The sequence below is a fragment of the Panthera pardus genome, unplaced genomic scaffold, assembly GCF_024362965.1.
Source record: "Panthera pardus isolate Hobbes unplaced genomic scaffold, ASM2436296v1 HiC_scaffold_11, whole genome shotgun sequence".
Classification (NCBI taxonomy): Eukaryota; Metazoa; Chordata; class Mammalia; order Carnivora; family Felidae; genus Panthera; species Panthera pardus.
In genome coordinates, this window is record NW_026526666.1 from 70,274,337 (window position 1) to 70,295,539 (window position 21,203).

The 21,203-nt window shown below is 37.3% G+C and overlaps 1 protein-coding gene across 2 annotated transcripts in view; it reads left to right on the forward strand.

The window, feature by feature from the left end:
- PIK3R3 (phosphoinositide-3-kinase regulatory subunit 3) overlaps positions 1 to 21,203 on the forward strand; it is a 129,773-nt gene that overhangs the window by 73,690 nt on the left and 34,880 nt on the right. Inside the window, exons 2-3 of one of the 2 annotated variants that reach the window (XM_019449447.2) lie at positions 10,732 to 10,840; positions 12,989 to 13,087. In XM_019449447.2, the coding sequence (XP_019304992.1) occupies positions 10,732 to 10,840; positions 12,989 to 13,087 (208 nt within the window). The remainder of the gene's footprint in view (positions 1 to 10,731; positions 10,841 to 12,988; positions 13,088 to 21,203) is intronic. The other variant, XM_053895849.1, reaches the window with a different exon arrangement.

Consider the following 21,203-nt stretch of genomic DNA (forward strand, 5'->3'; position numbering starts at 1 on the left):
AACTTTGATACTTTACTGTTCATTTATAAATAGCATTTATAAAATACTAATTATAGACCACGACTAAAGAAATAATCTTTTTATAGTGCTGTAGATCCTGAATGCTTTCTTTAATTAAAAAATACCAAAGTGAATTTTTGAAACTTCTTTTAAAAAGTCGGAAAATAGACTCTTAACTATAGAGAACAAACTGAGGGTTGATGGAAGGAAGTGGGTGGGTGGGGTGGACTAAATGGGTGATGGGTATTAAGGAGTGCACTTGTTGTGATGAGCACTGGGTGTTACATATAAGTGATGAAATGCTAGATTCTATACCTGAAACCAATTTTATCATATAGGTTAACTAGAATTTAAATTTTTTTTAACATTTATTCATTTTTGAGAGACAGAGTGTAAGTGGGGGAGGGGCAGAGAGAGAGGGAGACACATCATCGAAAGCAGGCTCCAGGCTCTGAGCTGTCAGCACAGAGCCCCACGTGGGGCTTGAACCCATGGACCACGAAATCATGACCTCAGCTGAAGTCGGATGCTTAGCTGAATGAGCCACCCAGGCGCCCCTAGGTTAACTAGAATTTAAATGAAAACCTGAAAAAAAGTCAGAAAACACAATGAATTAAAATAAAAAGTTACTCATAACCATCATTTTTTGTTTTTATTAAAATATACCTAAAGAAAACATACATACATACTCTCCTGTGCTGCTTCTCCATCCCTGTTATATACACTATTAAGTTTCTGTATTTTTCCAGATGTCTTTATGTATGTATACACACACACACACACATACACACACACACACACACACCCCAAAGCAAACATGTACATTTGTGTGTAGATGTTTGCTCGTATATCTACATATTAAAATTGAATTTAAAAATCTTTGTGTGTTGCTTAAATTTAAAACTCATAATTTATGAAAGTGGAAACAAAAGTCCTTTTTATCATCTACTAAACAGAAATAAAACTCCTAGGCATTTTATGAATACTTATTTAGGAAGATATTTGTTCAGGTGTATTTAACATCACCTAGCACTGCAGTGCTCACCAGTGCAAGAACTACCTTATCAAGTGGTTAAAAGATCATTAATGTACCCTAATTAGCTTTTCTCTCCATATGTTCCACTTGACCTACTTAAAGTGTTAAGTGATTTGGAATTTTTTAAGCCTTATTTATAATATCATATTATTTATAATATCATAATTTGGAAGCAACATATAGATATAAATCTCCTTGTCTCCATAGAATTACAAGGTTAAGATAATTTTTTTGTTTTGCTTGTGTTCAGTAAATTCTATAATTTACATGATGATGGGGATCAAATACCAGAGAAGGCAAGACATTTAGTTTGAAGACTCTAATTGGGATAAATTTGAACATACTCAGATTTTAGGAATAATGAATTATCTTGAAATTTATCCTTTTGGACTATAAAGTCTGTAAGTATAGGGACTGTGTCTCTCTAGTTTATTGCTATAATTCCCCACTTATAGAACATAGGAGGTATTGAATATTTTATGTATATAATGATAGATAAGAATATATAAATAGGCCAGTATTGCATTCATTTCCGATCTTATAGTTCATTATAGTTGTGTTGTTTTAAGAACTTTATGTAGAAACTGCTTTGTAGTCATTTCATTCTTATTTCTGTAGATAAGAAAAGTAAGATACAAGGAGGCTCTGGGCAGCCCTCTGTAATAGATGAAATGGTCATTATATGTTTGTTGGTGGTAGAGCTACCAGTGAACTATTATTATCCATAAATAGCATCTTCCCCATGCAGCTTGGTCAACTCAGTTTAGCATAGAGCTCTTCCAGAGAAGGGATATAGATAGTACCAAGTCTTTGTGATTCCTTTTGGTGATTAGAGTGTAACCCACTGCTGACTCAAGGAAGCATATTGGTTCTTTTTGGGCCCTGCTGGTCACAGCTCTTAGTTCAGGAAGTTCTAGGTTTGAGAAGCTTAGTGTTTGAACTGAAGTTTCCCCAGGAGGGAATCAAATGCTCCTTTTGCTGGGTTTCCATTACACTTTGCTTTTACCTTTATTATAGTATTTACTTCACTCTGCCGAGTGGTACGGTTAGGTGTTTCTATGTGTTATTCCCTCTAGGTTGGTTCATTTGAGTGCTGGGAACACCTTGTCTTTGTACCTTTCATAGCTATAGCACAATACTTTGTATAGCACAAGTTTAAACTGTTAATTCTTATAAGTGGAGAAGTAGAAGAATTTTAAATTTTGCAAAATGATAGTTCCAATTGTAGCTATTTTTTGTAAGCCACATCAAATCCTTTCCAAACAAGATAGGTATAAATAAGTAGCATTTAGAAAAAAGTATGGATTATAACAAGTTCTTCCTTCATCTAACAATTTCAGAAGCCTGATAGTTTTTTTAAAAGAACAGCTTTATTGAGATAAAGTTCACACAGCATACAATTCACCCACTTAAGAGTGTATAATGCCATAGGTTTTAGTACATTCACAGAGTTCTGCAACCATCACCACAAGCAATTTTGGAACATTTTCATTGCCCCACTCTGCACACATTGGCTCTCCTTCCCCTTTCCCCTTTAATACCACCCTAGGCAACCGTTAATTTATTTTCTCTGTAAGTTTGCCTGTTCTAGACAGTGAAATCCTCTAATTTGTGGTCTTTTGTGACTGGCTTCTTTCAGGTAGCCTAAATGTTTTCATGGTTCATACATTTTATGGAATATTTCATTCCTTTTTACTGCCAAATAATATTCCACTGTATGGATATATACATCTTATTTATCCATTCATCTTTCTTTTAAGCTTATTTATTTATTTTGAGAGAGAGAGCGAGCAAATGCGGTAGATGCGGAGAGAGGAGGAGAGAGAATCCCAGGCAGGCTCCACACTGTCAGCACAGAGCCCAGTGTGGGGCTCGAGCTCACGAACCCATGAGATCATGACCTGAGCTGGGATCAAGAGTTGAATGCTTAACTGAGCCACCCAGGCACCCCTATCCATCCGTTGATGGATATTGGGTTGTTTCCACTTTTTGGCTATTATAAACAATGCTGTTATAAACACTGATACACAAGTTTTTGTGTGGATGTAGATTTTGTTTTTCTTAAGTATATAGCTAGGATTGAAGTTGCTGGGTAATATGGTGACTCTAGGTTTAACCTTTTTAAAAAAAATTATTTATTTTTTAATGTTTATTTTTTTTTTGAGAGAGAGATACAGTGTATGAGTGGGGGAGGGACAGAGAGAGAGGGAGACACAGAATCTGAAGCAGGCTCCAGGCTCTGAGCTGTCAGCACAGAGCCTGATGCGGGGCTCCAACTTGCAGACTGTGAGATCATGACCTGAGCCGAAGTCAGATGCTTAACCGACTGAACCACTTAGGCGTCCCTACTAGGTTTAACCTTTTTAAAATATTTATTTATTTTTTTGTTTTTAAGTAATCTCCACACCCAACGTTGGGCTTGAACTCAAAACCCCAAGATCAAGAGTTGCATGCTCCACTGACTGAGCCAGCCAGACACCCCTCTAAGTTTAACCTTTTGAGGAGCTGATAGATTGTTTTCAAAACAGTTACATCATTTTATGTTTCTATTAGCAGTGTATGAGAGTTCCAGTTTCTTCACATTCTTACCAACACTTGTCTGTCTTTTTGATTATAGTTTATCCTTGAATAATGTGGGAGTTAGAGGTGCAAATCCCCTGTGCAGTTAAAAATCTGTGTATAACTTTTGACTCCCCAAAAACTTAACTACTGATAGCCTACTGTTGACCAGAAGCCTTACTGATGACAGAAACAGATTAACACATATTTTGTATGTTGTATGTATTACATACTGCATTTTTACCATAAAATAAGCTAGAGAAAAAATGTTAGTAAGAAAATCATAAGGGAAAATACATTTACAGTACTGTAATATATTTATTGACAGTGTGAGTTTATGTTGTCTGTTCATAAGATAAATCATCTGTCTTTCAGTAACTACATTAATATTATATGATACAAAAATACTATAAGATGTTATACCTTTTACACTAGACATCAAAAATGAAAAGATAATGTGAAAAAACTCATTTATTTACAGATATAACAATTCATGCATTGATAATGAAACATAAATATGATTGGCAATGATGACAAAAATGTCATAGCTCTTGCTATACAGTTACTAAGTTTTCATATCAAGACACATGCACAACAGTTTATTAACTGTACAGTATGATGATTATTTGCTGTTAAGTGGAATTGAATCATCATAAAGATTTTCATCCATGTTATCTTCATGTTGAGTAGGCTGAAAAGGAGGAGGAAGAAGGAGAGTTGATCTTGCTGCCCTGGGGTGGCAGAGGCGAAAGAGGTGGAGGAGGAGGTAGAAGTGGAGGCAGGAGAGGCAGGCACACTCGGTGTAATTTTACAGAAATATGTAGTAATTTTTTTTTTAAGTTTATTTAGTTTGAGAGAGAGGGAGAGAGAGAGATTCCCAAACAGGCTCCATGCTGTCAGCACAGAGCCTGATGCGGGGCTTGAACTCACAAACTATGAGACCATGATCTGAGCTGAGGGCAAGAGTTGAGCGCTTAACTGACTGAGCCACCCAGGCGCCCCTGTATTAATTTCTATCTGACATTTTTGCTTTTTCATTTCTCTAAAAATTTCTATACAGTATCAATCCTTCTACCATTTGTTTTGTTTCGTTGCTTGTATCATACAAGGGTCCATATCCTAAATGAAGTCAAAAGCAGTCTTGGATATTTGGAACTCTTTTGCCAGATTGTCTAATGTCACTTTGTTTTCTGGAACTGCTGCTGCTTCATCTTCTTCTTCATCATCTGACATTGGTTCAGAAGCACTCATCTCCATCACGTCTTCTGTTAATTCCTCCGTTGTGATAGCATTTTTTCTCTAAGATCCATATCTTGAAACCCTTCACTCGCTGCTTCCCCCTCCCCCCCATATCTACGATCTCTTTCATGATTTCCTTGATTGGCTCTATTGTAAATCCTGTGAAGTCATGTACAACATCTGGACACTATTTTCTCCAGCAGGAATTTATTGTTCTGGGCTTGATAGTTTTCATGGCTTTTTCTGTAACAGTGATGGCATCTTTAGTGATGTAATCCTTCTAAAATATTTTTTTAATGTTTATTTTTGAGAGAGAGAGAGACAGACAGACAGCATGAGTGGGGGAGGGGCAGAGAGAGAGGGAGACACAGAATCTGAAGCAGGCTCCATGCTCCCTGAGCTGTCATCACAGAGCCCCAACACGGGGCTCAAACCCACAAATTGCCAAGATCATGATCTGAGCCGAAGTTGGACGCTTAACCAACTGAGCCACCCAGGCGCCTCTTTAGTGATGTAATCCTTCTAGACTATCATGATGTTCTCTCTATCAGGGTTCTCTTCCATATCATTGACAATTCTTTCCAAAGACTACTGTGCATCACGAGCCTTTAAGGTCTTTATGACCCCCTGATCTAGAGGCTGAATTAGTGATGTTGTGTTTGGGGGCAAGTAGACCATTTTAACACTTTTGGTGTTGGATTTGTTGGGTTCTGGGTGGCCAGGGGCGCTGTCCAATATCAAAAGAACTTTAAAAGGCAGTCTTTTACTGGCAAGGTAAAAGCCAGTAAAAGGTAAAAGCCTGGCAAGGTAAAAGCCTGGCAAGGTAAAAGCCAGGAAAGTACCTGGCTTCAGGGACAAGCATTGATGAAACCAGTCTAGAAAAAGTGTTCTTATTATCTAGGCTTTCTTGTTGTATAATCAAAAGACTGGTATCTGGTATTTATTTTTTCTCTTCAAGGCTTGGGGTTAGCAGCTTTATATAGATAAGGACAATCTTTTTTTTTTCTTTAATGTTTACTTATTTTTGAGAGAGAGAGTGAGACAGAGTGTGAGTGGGGAGGGCCAGAGAGAGGGAAACACAGAATCCGAAGCAGGCTCCAGGCTCTGAGCTGTCAGCACAGACCCTGACGTGGGGCTTGAGCTCACAGACCACAAGATCATGACCTGAGCTGAAGTCAGACGCCCAACCGACTGAGCCACCCAGGTGCCCGATCTTGATCATAAATCCAACTGCATTTGCACCAAAGGATAGAGTTAGCCTGTCCCTTCTTGTCTTTTTTTTTTTTTTTTTTTTTAATCCCTTCCTGTCTTAAATCCTGGCTCTCACTTCTCTTTCTAATGAATGTCCTTTGTGGCTCCCCCGCGCACCCCCCCCCCCCCCCCAAGAAAAGGGCACTTTTGTCTGCATTAAAAACCTGTTCAGGCAGACCTCCTTTCTCCTCCATGATTTTCTTAATGGTTCTGGGAACTTGTCTGCTGCCTCTTGGTTGGCAGAAGCTGCTTCTTCTGTTATTTTAATGTTTTTAAAGCCAAACTTCTTTCTAAAATTATCAAACCATCCTTTGCTGGTTAAATTCTCTGGCTTTAGATCCTTCACCTTCCTTTTGCTTTCAGTTGTCATATAAAGACTTAGCTTTTCTTTGAATAATATTAGAGTCTATAGGTATGCCTTTCTTATAGCTGTCCTGCTATAAAAGCTGCACTTGCAATACAGGATAAAAAAGTATTTTGCAGGAAGTGTGAGGTTTTTGCATCTGCTGGCATAGCAGCAGTGACGGCTTCACAAATACCCTTTTTTTTTTTTTTTTTTTTAAAAACAATGGTCTTTTAGGCTGGTGGGCAACTGCAGACCTCAAACAATTCAACTTTTTCTTGTAATGTTACGACTTTTCTTTGCTTCTTGGGAGCTTCCAACTTGCTTCTTGGGAGCTTCCAACATCACTAGCCGCACTTTGTGTGGGTCCTTTGGTGTTATTCAAGGTTTAAGGTATTGCACTAAACACAAAAAATATGCAAGAACCACGGGAGATTACTTTTTACTGTGATACGTAATTCACTAGAGAGAAATGAACTGTTCATGCAGAGATGATTAGTGTCACAGGGCATTTTAAGTGGATACTTACAACACTTGAGCTTACTGCAATAGCAACAGGAGATGGCTACAAAATTATTACAGTAGTACAACATGTACTACAGTTAATTTTATGCAGTTATGATTTAGTACTATATTTTTACCTTTGTTTAACATTTCTCTCAACCACAAATGGCACCATGTACAATCTGTAAGTGTTGGCACAAAATTTTGATGAATTTTAACTTTTTATGATTTGTGTATATTTTATGGTAGTAAATGATAAAATAGACTAGTGTATACATGTATTTTATGCATTCATGACATATCTAATGTTTTCTCAGGCTGTTATGTTTCTAGACTTATGTGGTTTGTGAAGTTTTTCAAGCTGTTGGAAATCTCCAAGAAATTTTCCAAAAAATCTGTGTATAAGAGGACTTGTGCATTTCAAACCCCTGTTGTCAAAGGGTGAACTGTATAGTCAAATCCTAGAGGGTGTGAAGTGATATCTGTTGTGATTTTTATTTTATTTTTTTGAATTTAAGTTAGTTTATTTGAGAGAGAGAGAGGGAGTGAATGAGAGAGAGAGAGAGAGAGAGAGAGAGAGAGAGAGCAGGGGAGGGACAGAGAACGAGGGAGCGAGAATCCCAAGCAGGTTCCATGCTGTTAGCGCAGAGCCCCACCTGGGGCTCAGTCTCACGAACCGTGAAATCATGACCTGAGCAGAAAGCAAGAGTCAGACGCTTAACCAACTGAGCTACCTAGGTGCTCCGTTATTTTGATTTTGATTTCCTTGATGGCTGATGATCTTATTTTTTCATGTGCTACTGGCCATGTGTATATTGTCTTTGGAGAAATGTCTATTCAGATCCGGTGCCCATTTTTAATTAATCATTTGCCTTTTTGTTAAGTTGCAAGAGTTCTTTCTGTGTTCTGGATACAGTTTTTAAAATCAGATATATGGTGCACCTGGGTGGCTCAGTCCGTTAATTGTCCGACTTCAGCTCAGGTTGTGATCTCGCGGTCCGTGAGTTTGAGCCCCGCGTTGAGCCCTGTGCTGACAGCTTAGAGCCTGGAGCTTGCTTTGGATTCTGTGTCTCCCTGTCTCTCTCTGCCCACCCCCCATTCATGCTCCATCTCTCTCTCTCTCTCTCTCTCTCTCTCTCTCTCTCTCTCTCTCTGTCAAAAATAAACATTAAAAAATTTTTTTAAATAAATAAAATCAGATACATGATTTACAAAGATTTCCTGCAGTTCTGTGTGTTGTCTTTGCACTTTCTTGATGTCATCTGAAGCACAAAAAATTTTAATTTTGATCAACTCCAGTCTATCTGTTTTTTTTCTTTTAGTCATTTGTGCTTTTGGTTTCTAAGAAACTAATGCCTAATCCAGAGTCATGAAGATTTAAGCCTGTTTTCTTTGAAAAGTTTTTTAGTTTTAGCTCTTATGTTTAGATCTTTGATTCATTTTGAGTTAATTTTTGCATATGGTGTGATATAGGGGTCTGATTGTGTTCTTTTGAATAAGGATAACCAGTTATCCTAGCACCATTTGTTAAAAAGACTATTCTTCTACCATTGAATTTTTTGACATTCTTATTGAGAGATACTTAACAGTTTCTGTTTTGAAGAATATATTCACATTTTCCCCCTTTTCCCTCTATATTGTCTCTTTTTTATTAAAAAAATATTTAGAAACCATCTCAAACTTATAGAAAAGTTAGAAGTATAAAAAGAGGTTAGAGTGGGAGAGAGCTAAAGTATAAGAGACTCTTAAAAACTGAGAACAAACTGAGGGTTGATGGGGGGTGGGAGGGAGGGAAGGATGGGTGATGGGTATTGAGGAGGGCACCTTTTGGGATGAGCACTGGGTGTTGTATGGAAACCAATTTGACAATAAATTTCATATATTGAAAAAAAAAGAAGTATAGTACAAATAATTTATTTTCTTGAATCATTGAGAGTAAGTTGCTGACATGATACCCCACAATGATCATATTTGTCTGTATTTCCCACCACCAAGAACATTCTCCTATACAAAATCAGAATATTCACGTTGATGTATTACAACACCAATCTTATTCTCAGCTCCCATTCAAGTTTTGTCCTTCCTCCAGTAATATTCTTTGTAACAAAGTCACAAACTGCATTTAATTGTCACAATTCTCTAGTTTTCTTCAATCTGGAACAGTTCATCAATCTTTCTTGATTTTCACAACCTTGACTTTTTTGAAGATTACAGGCCTTTTTTTTTTTTTTTTTTTTTGTAGAATATCTCTCAATTGTGGCTTGTCTGATGTCTCCTCATGATTAAATTCAGTTTGTGCGTATTTGGCAGGAATATCACAGAAGTGATGTTTTATCCTTCTCATTGCATCCTGTTGGGGGCCCAAGATTTTATCATTACTAGTGGTATTAACTTAATTGATTATTTGATTAAGGTGGTATTTGCCAGACTTCTCCACTTCTTGTCTTTCTACTTTTGTGACTAATAAGCATTTTGTAGGAAAGCCTTCTGAGATTTTGTAAATCCTCCTCATTAATTTTTCAATTATTTATTTATTTTTTATATCTGCCTGCATGGACACGTGGATTCTTATTTTGTTTGATGACTTATATTTCCTTACTATCATTATTCATATTGATGCTCCATATTTGGTAGTGGGAGCCCCTTCAGTTGGCTCCTTTATTTTTTGTCGTGGCCCCTCATTCTTTGAGCACTTGCTTGCTTTTTGGCTTAACATGATGTTTGAGGTTCATTTGGTTCTTGCTCTGCCCCAGCCCTGGAATCAGCCTTTCTTCAAAGAGCCCAGATTGTTTTTAGTAGAGGATGGCACTAGAAATAAAGATACGGGTACTGGTTATGCATATTGGGGGTGTGGCTGATCTCAGGACCTCTCAGGACAGAGCTTGGGAATAATTTCATTCCCAGTATGTACAGACATTTGCATCTCTCTTTCTATTGAATTTCATGAGTTCATTATCAATAGCTGCAATTCCAGTTCAAACTCGAGGGATCGTTCTATTTTTTCACTTTTCCATATTTGTAACTTCCTTTTTAGACTATGAGAAAACTGGGTCTTATTAATTTTAATAGTTTTACTTATTTGGTCCATATCTCTGTATGTACCTAATCTCTTACAGCTATTGCTGCATTCCCCCAACCCCTCCCAGCCTCCCCTCCCCCAAGTAGAAACTCTTTTCACCCTTATCTGGCTTTGTCTCATTGCACTGGTATGCCCACTTCTGAGGACTGTGTCCTCATTGGCTTGGTCTCCACTACACTGTGCCACTGGGCCCTGTGCTGCTGTGCTTCTTATTTCATTTAGCTTTATTTAACACCTTGTGCCAGGCTGTCCCTGTGAGGATCTCCTTCTTACCCTCCTCTGGCTCTGAGATCCTGTGCTGTGCTGCTGTCCCCTTATATGGACATAATCCTTCTTCACCTGCTTTGGGCTCTGATACTAACTCTTGGCCATCATGACCAGTCTCATGTAATGGCTTTTGGGCTGAATTGTTGGTGAAGGGGCTTCATACTGTCTTTTGAGAGAAGATGAAGTTTTGGGTGGCATCTGTTCAGAATTAAAAGTTAGCACTTTATAAGAAGGAAAAAAAAACCCAGGTAGCTTGAAAATTTCACATTTTAGGCAGTTATTGGTAGAGTTCTAAAAGGATTCCTTCTTTGGCTAACATTTAATATAAAATAACACTTGATTTATAATTATCTGAATCTTAATGTACATTGGTTAACGAGCTGTTCCTGACTGAGGAAATTAGAAAAGAAATAGTAATTTACATCTACAAAATAATATTCATTTTTCTTCTAGCTCTTCCACCAAAGCCACCTAAGCCAATGACTTCAGCTGTTACAAATGGAATGAAGGACAGTTCTGTTTCTCTTCAGGATGCAGAATGGTACTGGGGGGATATTTCAAGGTAATAACTAGAATACTACTATAATTCAATGCAGTTGAAAAACAAATCATTTTTGAGAATTAAAGATAAAACATTTTAATGCACTACTAGTTGTTAAAGATTACCATTTTGAAAATCATATGTGAGAACATTTCAAAAGTTTCTAAATGCTGTCCTTCCCAAAAAAGTGACAAGAAAATCTTTATTACAGGTGTGATCATTACTTTTAATACTGTATTGAGGATAGATTTCTGAATAAATGAAACTTCTACATTTAGGATGGCTACATGTGTTTTAGGATAAAAGATAGTTACAGGTACTTAATTTTCTTTACCTTTCTGTGTCTAAGTCAGTGGTTCCATAATCTTTGCATGCACAAGAACCAATTGAGGTGGGGCCCAGGAATCTGCATTTAACAGTTTCCCCAGGTGATTTTGATGTAGTCTTCACATACCTCATTTTGAGAAACAGGACTCTAGAACAGGCTTACTTTTTGGGTAAAATGTGGTTTTGGAAAAATCTGAGCCTAGAGAAGGGAAATATATATATTGAATTTGAATTTTCAAATTTCTTGTTTTTCTTGAATTTTGTTTTAGAAAAGACCTATCCATTTCTGTCAAATTAGGTTCCAGGCTGATGGTGTATTCTTTAATATGCTTGTGTTTCTCTTTCTCTTGTCTGTTTTCTTTAATTCCCAGAGTGCCACTCATTTCTTTTTTTTCCCCTTTGTTACCATTTTAACCATCTTTAAATGTCCAGCTTAGTGGCATAAAGTACATTGACAGTATTGTTCAACCCTCACCACCATCCATCTCTGGAACTATTTCATCTTCCCAAAGCATAACTTTGTACTCGTTAAACACTAACTGCCTTTTCCTCCTATTCTCCCCAGCGCCTGGAAACCACCATCCTACTTTCTGTTTCTATGAATTTGACTACTCTAGGTACCTCACATAAGTGGAATCTTACCATATTTATCCTTTTGTGACTGGCTTATTTCACTTAACAAAATGTCTTCAAGGTTCATCCGTGTTACAGCATGTGTCAGTATTTTCTTCTTTTTTAAGGCTGAATAATATTCCATTATGTGTATATACACCACATTTTTATTTATTCATTCATCTGACATTTGGCTTTGAACATTTGGATTGTTTACAGCTTTTGGCTATTGTGAATAATGCTGCCATGAACATTGGTGTATAAATGTTTATTCAAGTCCCTGCTTTTAGTTCTTTTGGGTGCATGCCCTGAAGTGGAATTTCTGAGTTATATGGTAATTCTATGTTTAATTTTTGGGAGGAGACTTAATATATTTTTATATTAAAATGGATCAGAAAATTTTTATTTTGTAATTATATAATAAAATGATTTTAGATTTAAATATCATTTAAATTTATATTCTTTTTTTTAAGTTTTTTTAAGTTTTATTTTGAGAGGAGGGGGAGCACAAGCATGTGGGGGAAAGGGGCAGTGAGAGAATCAAGCACAGGACTTGAACCCACTGACTGAACTGTGAGATCATGACCTGAGTCAAAACCAAGAGTCAGTTGCTTAACTGACTGAGCTACCCAGTCATCCCTTAAACTTACATTCTAAGACCATGTGGGTCTGTAACTCAAGAGTCTTCTATACCCTCTTTTCCTGAGTGTTCTAGTATTCTTAAAGTTCTAAACCAACTCTGCGGGAGGAGTTTATCATCAGTATAAATTCAAATTGGAGAAGATTATATTGAAAGGTTGTGAACTTAGTGAAATTTTCCCCTTCTGATCAGACACAGCTGCCACTGTTCCTTAAACATAACCTTCTTTCTAAACAGCTGCTGGTTTCTCCTGAAACTGTACAAGTTCAGACTTGCCTAAGGAAGCCCTAAAGGCTTAATGGAAACACTATCCCCTACAGACGTTTGAAATCTGGAAGAGTTTAAAAAGCAAATAGCCTGTCCTTAGGTTGCATAATTCCAAAAATCAAAACAGAAAGATCATATCTAGTGGGAGGAACTAAATGACCTCTGAGGGCCCCCATAATTCTGTGACCTTAGACATATCCCCTCCTAACTAGTCTTAGTAGTAATATGTGAAGAAAACAATTGACTAATCAACTAATCGATTAATGTGAAGAGAACAATCAGTGATTACATTTTTTTTGTTTTCCTATAATTCTGTTTTTCAGGGAGGAGGTAAATGACAAATTACGGGATATGCCAGATGGTACGTTCTTGGTCAGAGATGCCTCAACAAAAATGCAGGGAGATTACACTTTGACTTTGCGGTGAGTATTTTTCAGCATTTGACTAGTGTTCTACTACCATTATTTATTTCTGGGTATAGAGAGATTTTTGTATTTATTTAAATGTTTATTTACACATTTAAAAAGAAGTTAATTTAGATATATAGTTTTTTAAGTTTATTTAGTTTGAGAAAGAGCACGAGCTGGGGAGGGGAGAGAGGGGGGGAGACAGAAAGAATCCCAGTGCAGAGCCCAGTGCAGGGCTCAAACTCACAAACCGTGAAGTCATGACCTGAGCTGAAACCAAGAGTCAGATGCTTAACCTATTTGAGCCACCAGGGAGCACCTAGGTGCCCCTAGATACATAATTTTTAATTGTTTGGCTGACTATTCTTTCTCTGTACATTAAATATTTAAATGTCTTATATGAAAATGGCCACAATTTTTATTTTTATGAAGGGATAAAAAAAAAAAAAGGCTAAGATCCCTAAAAGTAAGGAAGGAAGAAGACCTGTGAGTGAAAAAGAAGTCCTGGGCACAGTTTGAGGTTATTAATGATATGTTGGGAATCCACCCCTCTAATAATCCTATTATTTTTCTCAATGCAGACTTCAGAGAGTAAAACTCAACATAGTTTAGGCTGATGAGGATATGTAGAAGATAAGGCAATTCTCAGCCTATATCATGCCATCCATATGGGCATATTAGAATTTTCTAAGTGGTGGGTGTATCACCTTTTATATTTACAAAGATATATTTACAAATATATTTTAAAAGATTAGGAAAACGGCATTAGATATTTTTACATTTAATTTTTTTATATTCAATTTTAACAATTAAAATAGCCTAATTACAATAAAGTACTGTGATTTTTTTATAAAGGAACTATCTAAAGAAAAATAGAATGAAAACAGTAATGATAATAGCTCCCTTGTACTAAACATTTTACGTGCAATATCTTATTATTCACAACAACCTTATGAGATAGGTATTATTCATATTTCCATTTTATAGATGAGGCAACTGAAGCTTAACCTGGTTAAGAAACTTACCTGAAGACACATAGCTAGTAAGTGGCAGAGGATGGGTACAGATCCAGATTTATCTGACTCTTTATTGTCTTTCTACCTACTATCTTTAGGAAAAATCATGTAGTTTATGCTAGAAATTTGGAGTTTCTGGTAAAGATATTATAAGAAGTTAATACCTTGGGACTTTTAGTTGTGCTGAGGAATAATCAGTGTGCTACAATGATTCATTTGATTCTGTACCCCCCCCCCTTCCCCCCCCCACCGCTCCAGTCAGGCTTCTGTCTCTTCCAGTCTACAGGGACTACAAAACCAATGGCCACTTCTTTATTCTGTGTGTGTGTGTGTGTGTGTGTGTGTGTGTGTGTGTGTGTGTGTGTGTGTCTAATTAATGTTATTTATTTATTTACATCCAAGTTTGTTACCATATAGTGCAATAATGATTTCAGGAGTAGATTCCAGTGATTCATCCACTATGTATAACACTCAGTGCTCATCCCAATAAGTGTCTTCCTTAATGCCCCTTACCCATTTAGCCCATCCTCCCACCCCACAACCACTCCGGCAACCTTCAGTTTGTTTTTTGTATTTAAAAGTCTCTTATATTTTGTTTCCCTCCTTGTTTTTATATTATTTTTGCTTCCCTCCCTTTATGTTCATTTGTTTTGTATCTTAAATTCCTCATATGAGTGAAGTCATATGATATGTCTTTCTCTGACTAATTTTGCTTAGTATAATACCCTCTAGTTCCATCCATGTGGTTGCAAATGGCAAGATTTCATTCTTTTTGATTGCTGAGTAATACTCCATTGTATATATATACCACATCTTCTTTATCCATTCATCCATCGATGGACATTTGGGCTCTTTCCATACTTTGGCTATTGTCAATAGCTCTGCTATAGACATTGGGGTTGCATGCACCCCTTCGAACAGCACAGCTGTATCCCTTGGATAAATACCTAGTAGTGCAATTGCTGGGTTGTAGGGTACTTCTGTTTTTAGCTTTTTGAGGAACTTCCATACTGTTTTCCAGAGTGGCTGCACCAGTTTGCATTCCCACCAGCAGTGCAAAAGAGATTCTTTTTCTCCACATCCTCGCCAACATCTGTTGTTGCGTGAGTTGTTAATTTTAAGCCATTCTGACTAGTGTGAAGTGGCATCTCATTGTGGTTTTGATTTGTATTTCCCTGATGATGAGTGATGTTGAGCATCTTTTCATGTGTCTGTTAGCCATCTGGATGCCTTCTTTGGAGACGTGTCTATTCATGTCTTTTGCCCATTTCCTCACTGGCTTATTTGTTTTTTGGGTGTTGAGTTTGAGAAGTTCTTTATAGCTTTTGGATACTAACCCTTTATCTGTTATGTCATTTGCAAATAATCTTCTCCCATTCTGTTGGTTGCCTTTTAGTTTTGCTGATTGTGTCCTTTGCTGTGCAGAAGCTATTTATTTTGATGAGGTCCCAGTAGTTCATTTTTGCTTTTGTTTCCCTTGCCTCCCTTGAGTAAGAAGTTGCTGCAGCCAAAGTCAAAGAGGTTTTTGCCTGCTTTCTCCTCTAGGATTTTGATGGTTTCCTGTCTTACGTTTAGGTCTTTCATCCATTTTGGCTTTATTTTATGTATGGTGTAAGAAAGTGGTCCAGGTTCATTTTTCTGCATGTCACTGCTGAAGAGATTGTCTTTATTCCATTGGATATTCTTTTCTGCTTTATCAAAGATTAGTTGGCCATACTTTTGTGGGTCCATTTCTGGGTTCTGTAGTCTGATATGAGTGTCTGTTCTTGTGCCAGTACCATACTGTCTTGATGGTTACAGCTTTGTAGTATAGCTTGAAGTCTGGGATTGTGATGCCTCCTGCTTTGGTCTTCTTCTTCAAAATTACTTTGGCTATTCGGGGTCTTTTCTGGTTCCATACAAATTTTAGGATTGTTTGTTCTAGCTCTGTGAAGAATGCTGGTGTTATTTCGATAGGGATTGCATTGAATATAGATTGCTTTGGGTAGTGTCCACATTTTAACAATATTCTTCCAATCCAGGAGCATGGAGTATTTTTCCATTTTTTTGTGCCTTCAGTTTCATTGATAAGCTTTCTATAGTTTTCAGTGTTTAGATTTTTCATTTCTTTGTTTAGGTTTATTCCTAGGTATTTTATGGGTTTTTTTGCAATTGTAAACGGGATCGATTCATTGATTTCTCTTTCTGTTGCTTCATTATTTGTGTAAAGGAATGCAACTGATTTCTGTGCATTGATTTTATATCCTGCAACTTTGCTCAATTCATGGATCAGTTCTAGCAGTTTTTTGGTGGAATATTTTGGGTTTTTTCTATAGAGTATCATGTTGTCTACAACCACTTCTCTTTTTAACTCACCTGACTTCTTAGTAGCATTAGTCCTAGGCACTTTTTCCTAGAAACAGTTTATTGTCTTGGCTGTGGTGACATCACACTCTTCTGATTTTCTTCCTAACTCTAGACTAGCCACTCCTTTGCTCAGTATCTAAATTTTAAGTGTTCAAGGCTCAAAGTTGGGTCTCTGTATTCATTCTCCCAAGGTGAGTTTGTCCTATTCCATGGCTTTAACAGGCAGTTATATGGTGGTGATTCATAAACCTCATCTCCAACTCTGACCTCCAGAACTCCACATGCATATATCCCGTTGTCTATTTGACTTTGCCATTTAGATAACTAGGGAACATATTAATTTTAACATGGTCAAAGCAAAATGTTTTATTTCTTTTTATTTCTTTATTTTTTTAAATGTTTGAGAGAGAGAGAGAGAGAACACAAGTGGGGAAGGGGCAGAGAGAGAGGGAGACAGAGAATCCGAAGCAGGCTTCTTGCTGTCAGCACAGAGCCTGATGTGGGACTCAAACCTACGGAACTGTGAGATCATGATCTGTGCTGAAGTCAGATGCTCAACTGACAGAGCCACCCAGGTGTCCCAGAATTTTTTATTTCTAACCCGACTCCTCCTACTCAAACGATTTCTCTTTTAGTCTTTCCTTTTCTTTGTTTCTCTGTTTTGTTTTGTTTGTTTTTTTTTTTTTCTTTCAGAAATAGAACCACCATTGGGGCACCTGAGTGGCTTAGTCAGTTAGGCATCCAAGTTCAGTTCAGGTGATGATCTCACAGTCTGTGAGTTCAAGCCCCGTGTTGGGCTCTGTGCTGATAGCTCAAGCCTGGAGGCTGCTTCAGATTTTGTATCTCCCTCTCTCTTTGCCCCTCTTCCACTCATGCTCTGTCTCTCTCTGTCTCTCAAAAATGAATAAATGTTAAAAAAATTAAAAAAAAAAAACAGAAATAGAACCACCATCTCTACAGTACTCAAGTCACAACTCTTTTTCCTCTCTTTTTCCCTAACACATTAGAATCCATCATTAAACAATCCTGTCAACTTTACCCCCAAATCTGTATTTGTAATCTCAACTTTACCTCCAAATCTATATTCATAATCTTGTCACACTTGTCTGCCACTCAACACTAAGCCACCATCATCTTGCTTGATCTTTTACAGTCATTTCATGACAGGCCTCTCAGCATCTTATAATTTCTAGTCTTCCCCACCCTTTTTGACCATTTTCTGCACAGCAACCCGTAGTGATCGTTTTAAGGTATGAGTCTGATTACTCCTTTGCTTAAAATTCTTTTTTTTTATTATTTTTAAAAATATTTTAATTTATTTTTGAATGAGAGAGAGAGAGACAGAGCATGAGTGGGGGAGAAGCAGAGAGAGAGGGAGACACAGAATTCAAAGCAGGCTCCAGGCTCTAAGCTGTCAGCACAGAGCCCGATGTGGGACTCAAACTCACAAACTGTGAGATCATGACTTGAGCTGAAGCTGGTTGCTTAACCAACTGAGCCACCCAGGCACCCACTTAAAATTCTTTTTTAAGAGTTTCCCTACTGCACTTAAGGTAAAAGAATTTGGATTTTATTCTAACTTACAAAATTCTATTTGACCTGGTTTTGGTCTACTTTTTTTTTTCTAAGTTTATTTATTTTGAGAGACAGAGCAGAGGAGGGGCAGAGAGAGGGGGAGAGAGAGAATCCCAGGCAGGTTTTGTGCTGTCAGAGCAGAGCCTGATGCTGGGCTCAAACTCACGAACCGTGAGATCATGACCTGAGCTGAAACTAAGAGTTGGACGCTTAATCGACTGAGCCACCCAGGCACCCTGGTCTCAGTCTACTTTTTACACCTCATATCTTGCCCTCTTCTCTCCCTTCCACTACATTCAATCCCACTATCCTTTTTGTACCTCAGATAAGTGAAGCTTATTCCTGTCTCAGGGCCTTTGCAATAGCTGTTCTTTCTGGTCTTCGCATCCTCGGTTCCTTTTTGTCGATCAGATCTCTGCACAGTTGCCACCTGTTAACTCTTAAACTCTCTTAAACTCTCAATCCAAAGTAGCCATCCAAGGATATATATTGCCTCAATTTAATTCTCTATAATCTGCTCCTATATTTTCTTTTCCTCTTCCACCTTGTCTATCTCACCCCATAGAATTTAAGTTCTCTGATAATCATTGTTTAATCATTGTTGCATCTCCAGACTTTAGTGTGTGATAATGGATAGACATTAGACAGTGGATAATAAATACTAACAGATGAATGTCTGATCTGAAAAATGGTTTTAATCCCACACTAAGTTGTTTTATGATGGGTAGATTCCTAAGTGCAGCTAACTAAAGGCAACAATTTTTGCATCTTGGGATGAGGAAAAGAGCCTGCAGAAGTTATATTACTTACCTGAAGTTGCAGCACTGTTTAAGAACAAAGGCTGGAAAGGGGTCCCAATGACAGTCTAGTCTAGAACCACCTTGAGAATTCTTATGCTTAGAGACCTGCAGCTGGAAGATTGTTAATACTACTTGGTTCAGCTGGGGTTTCTGCAGATGTAATAATTCTCTGCATAACATTTTTCAGATAGGGCCACTGAGCTTCCATGTGATCTTTCAGTCAGAGGGAGCTAGCATCTTCCTTTGAGACAGCCCATTTTATTTTGGGGCAGCTTTAAAATTTAGAGGGTTATCTTTGTGGTGGATATTATGGTAGGACCAGGAATGTGGACATGAATAAGAAGATGCGGTTTTACCCTTAAGAGTTCATAATCCCAATGTGTAATGGTGTAGGAGAGACACATATATACTATACTTGAATGCTTTTAATATAACACATAATATAACATTGTGGTGTTATATTTGAGTTCTCCCCATTTACTCCTTCTCCTAACTCCTGGTAACCATTGTTTTAGTTTGTTTGTGAATTTAATTTGACTATTCTAGGTACTTCATATAAGTAGAATCATACCAAAAAAAAAAAAAAAAAAAAAAAAAAGGTAGAATCCTACAATATTTATCCTTTTGTGTCTGGCTTATTTTTAAGAATAACAGTTTTAAGGTTCATCCATATTGTAGCATATTCTTCCTTTTTAAGGCATATGTATACTACATTTTGTTTATCCATTGTTCAGTGGACATTGGCAAGAATATTTTATTTAAAATAAATTTATTTATTTATTTATTTATTTATTTATTTATTTATTTATTTATTTTGAGAGAGAGAGGAGGAAGAGAGAGCCAAGTGGGGTAGGGGCAGAGAGAGAGAGAATCCCAAGTAGGCCCCACGCTGTTGGTGAACTATAAGATCATAACCTGAGCTGAAATAAAGAGTCAGACGCTTAACTGGCTGAGCCACTCAGGCTCCCCAGCAAGAATATTTTAAAGCTTTCATGTATCTAGCAAAATGTCTGACATGTAGTAGGTACTCAGTGAATATCTGAAAGGAAAAAATAAATGAGAGAAAGGTAAAGGGAAGTTTTCTCAGAGGAAATAATAGTTTAACTGGGCCCTGACAGATTTTGTTAGACAGAAAAGTGATGGTCTTACTGGAGTTTAGTAAAATCCATAGTTCAGTGCTAGTTACTCTGCATAGGATCTGATAATGAGTTAAAAATTTTTGTCTCAAAGAAGCCATAGTGTGTTGAGGGCAATAGGAATAAGAAAATTGCTTTGAATTAAACTAAAATAATAGGAGAAATTCAAAAAATGGGAAAGAAATATCTTGTTGAGAGGATATACAGAGGTGTCCTTCATGGAAGAAATTGCATTGCAGTGTATCTGGAAGAAGGGAATAGATTTGGGCATGTAGAAAGTGGGAGGGGAGGTTGCAGGATTAGGTAGCAATAGGAACAGAGATAAGCTGGTGAGAAACTAGAGTGCCCTGTTCTTGAAAGATGCAGTCCCAATTTGGCCAGAGGATAAAGTCCATAAAGAGGAACCAAGTGGTAGGGGATGGATGGTTGGAAAAGGGTCATGTTGAAGAGGGCTTTGAATTCTAAAATTTGGAGTTTGCATTTATTTCATTTTAATTTTATTTTATTATTTTAGAGAGAGAGTGAGCGGGAAGAAGGGCAGAAGGAGAGAGAAAGAGAATATTAAGCAGGCTCCATACTCAGTGTAGAGCCTGATATGGGGCTTGATCCCATGACCCTGGGATCATGACCTAAGCTGAAATCAAGAGTTGGATGTTCAGCGAATGGACTGAGCCACCCAAGTGCCCCTGCATTTAATATCATAGGTAGGCAGAGGGAACCACTGCATTTTTTTTTTTTTAGCAATTATATGATCAGACTATATTTGAATAGAAAGAATAAAAGAGGATAGATACTAGCAAAGAGTTAGGATATTATGAAATGTCAGGGTACCTGGCTGGCTCAGTTGGTAGAGTATGTGACTCTTGATCTCATGGTCGTGAGTTTAAGCCCCACATTGGGTATAGAGCTTACTTAAAAACAAAACAAAAAACCGTAGAATATTATCAATTGAGAGGTAATGGTGATCAAAAATAGAATTTATTCTTTAATCATTTAATATTTATTGAGTGCCCACAATGTTCTAGGTACTATTCTAGGAAAAGGAAATGATGAACATTTCCTATCTATACATGGTCTTCTATATATTTGGAGGTAGAGATAGGAGTAGAGGAGAGGAGACAAACACATAAAAAAGAAATAACTTCCAGTATATGAAATGCTATATAGGAAATACACAGGGTTATGTGATAGAGAATATAGGGAAAGGGAATTTAAGATAGTTTTGAGAAGGTGGGCCTCTCTGAGGATGTGACCTCTG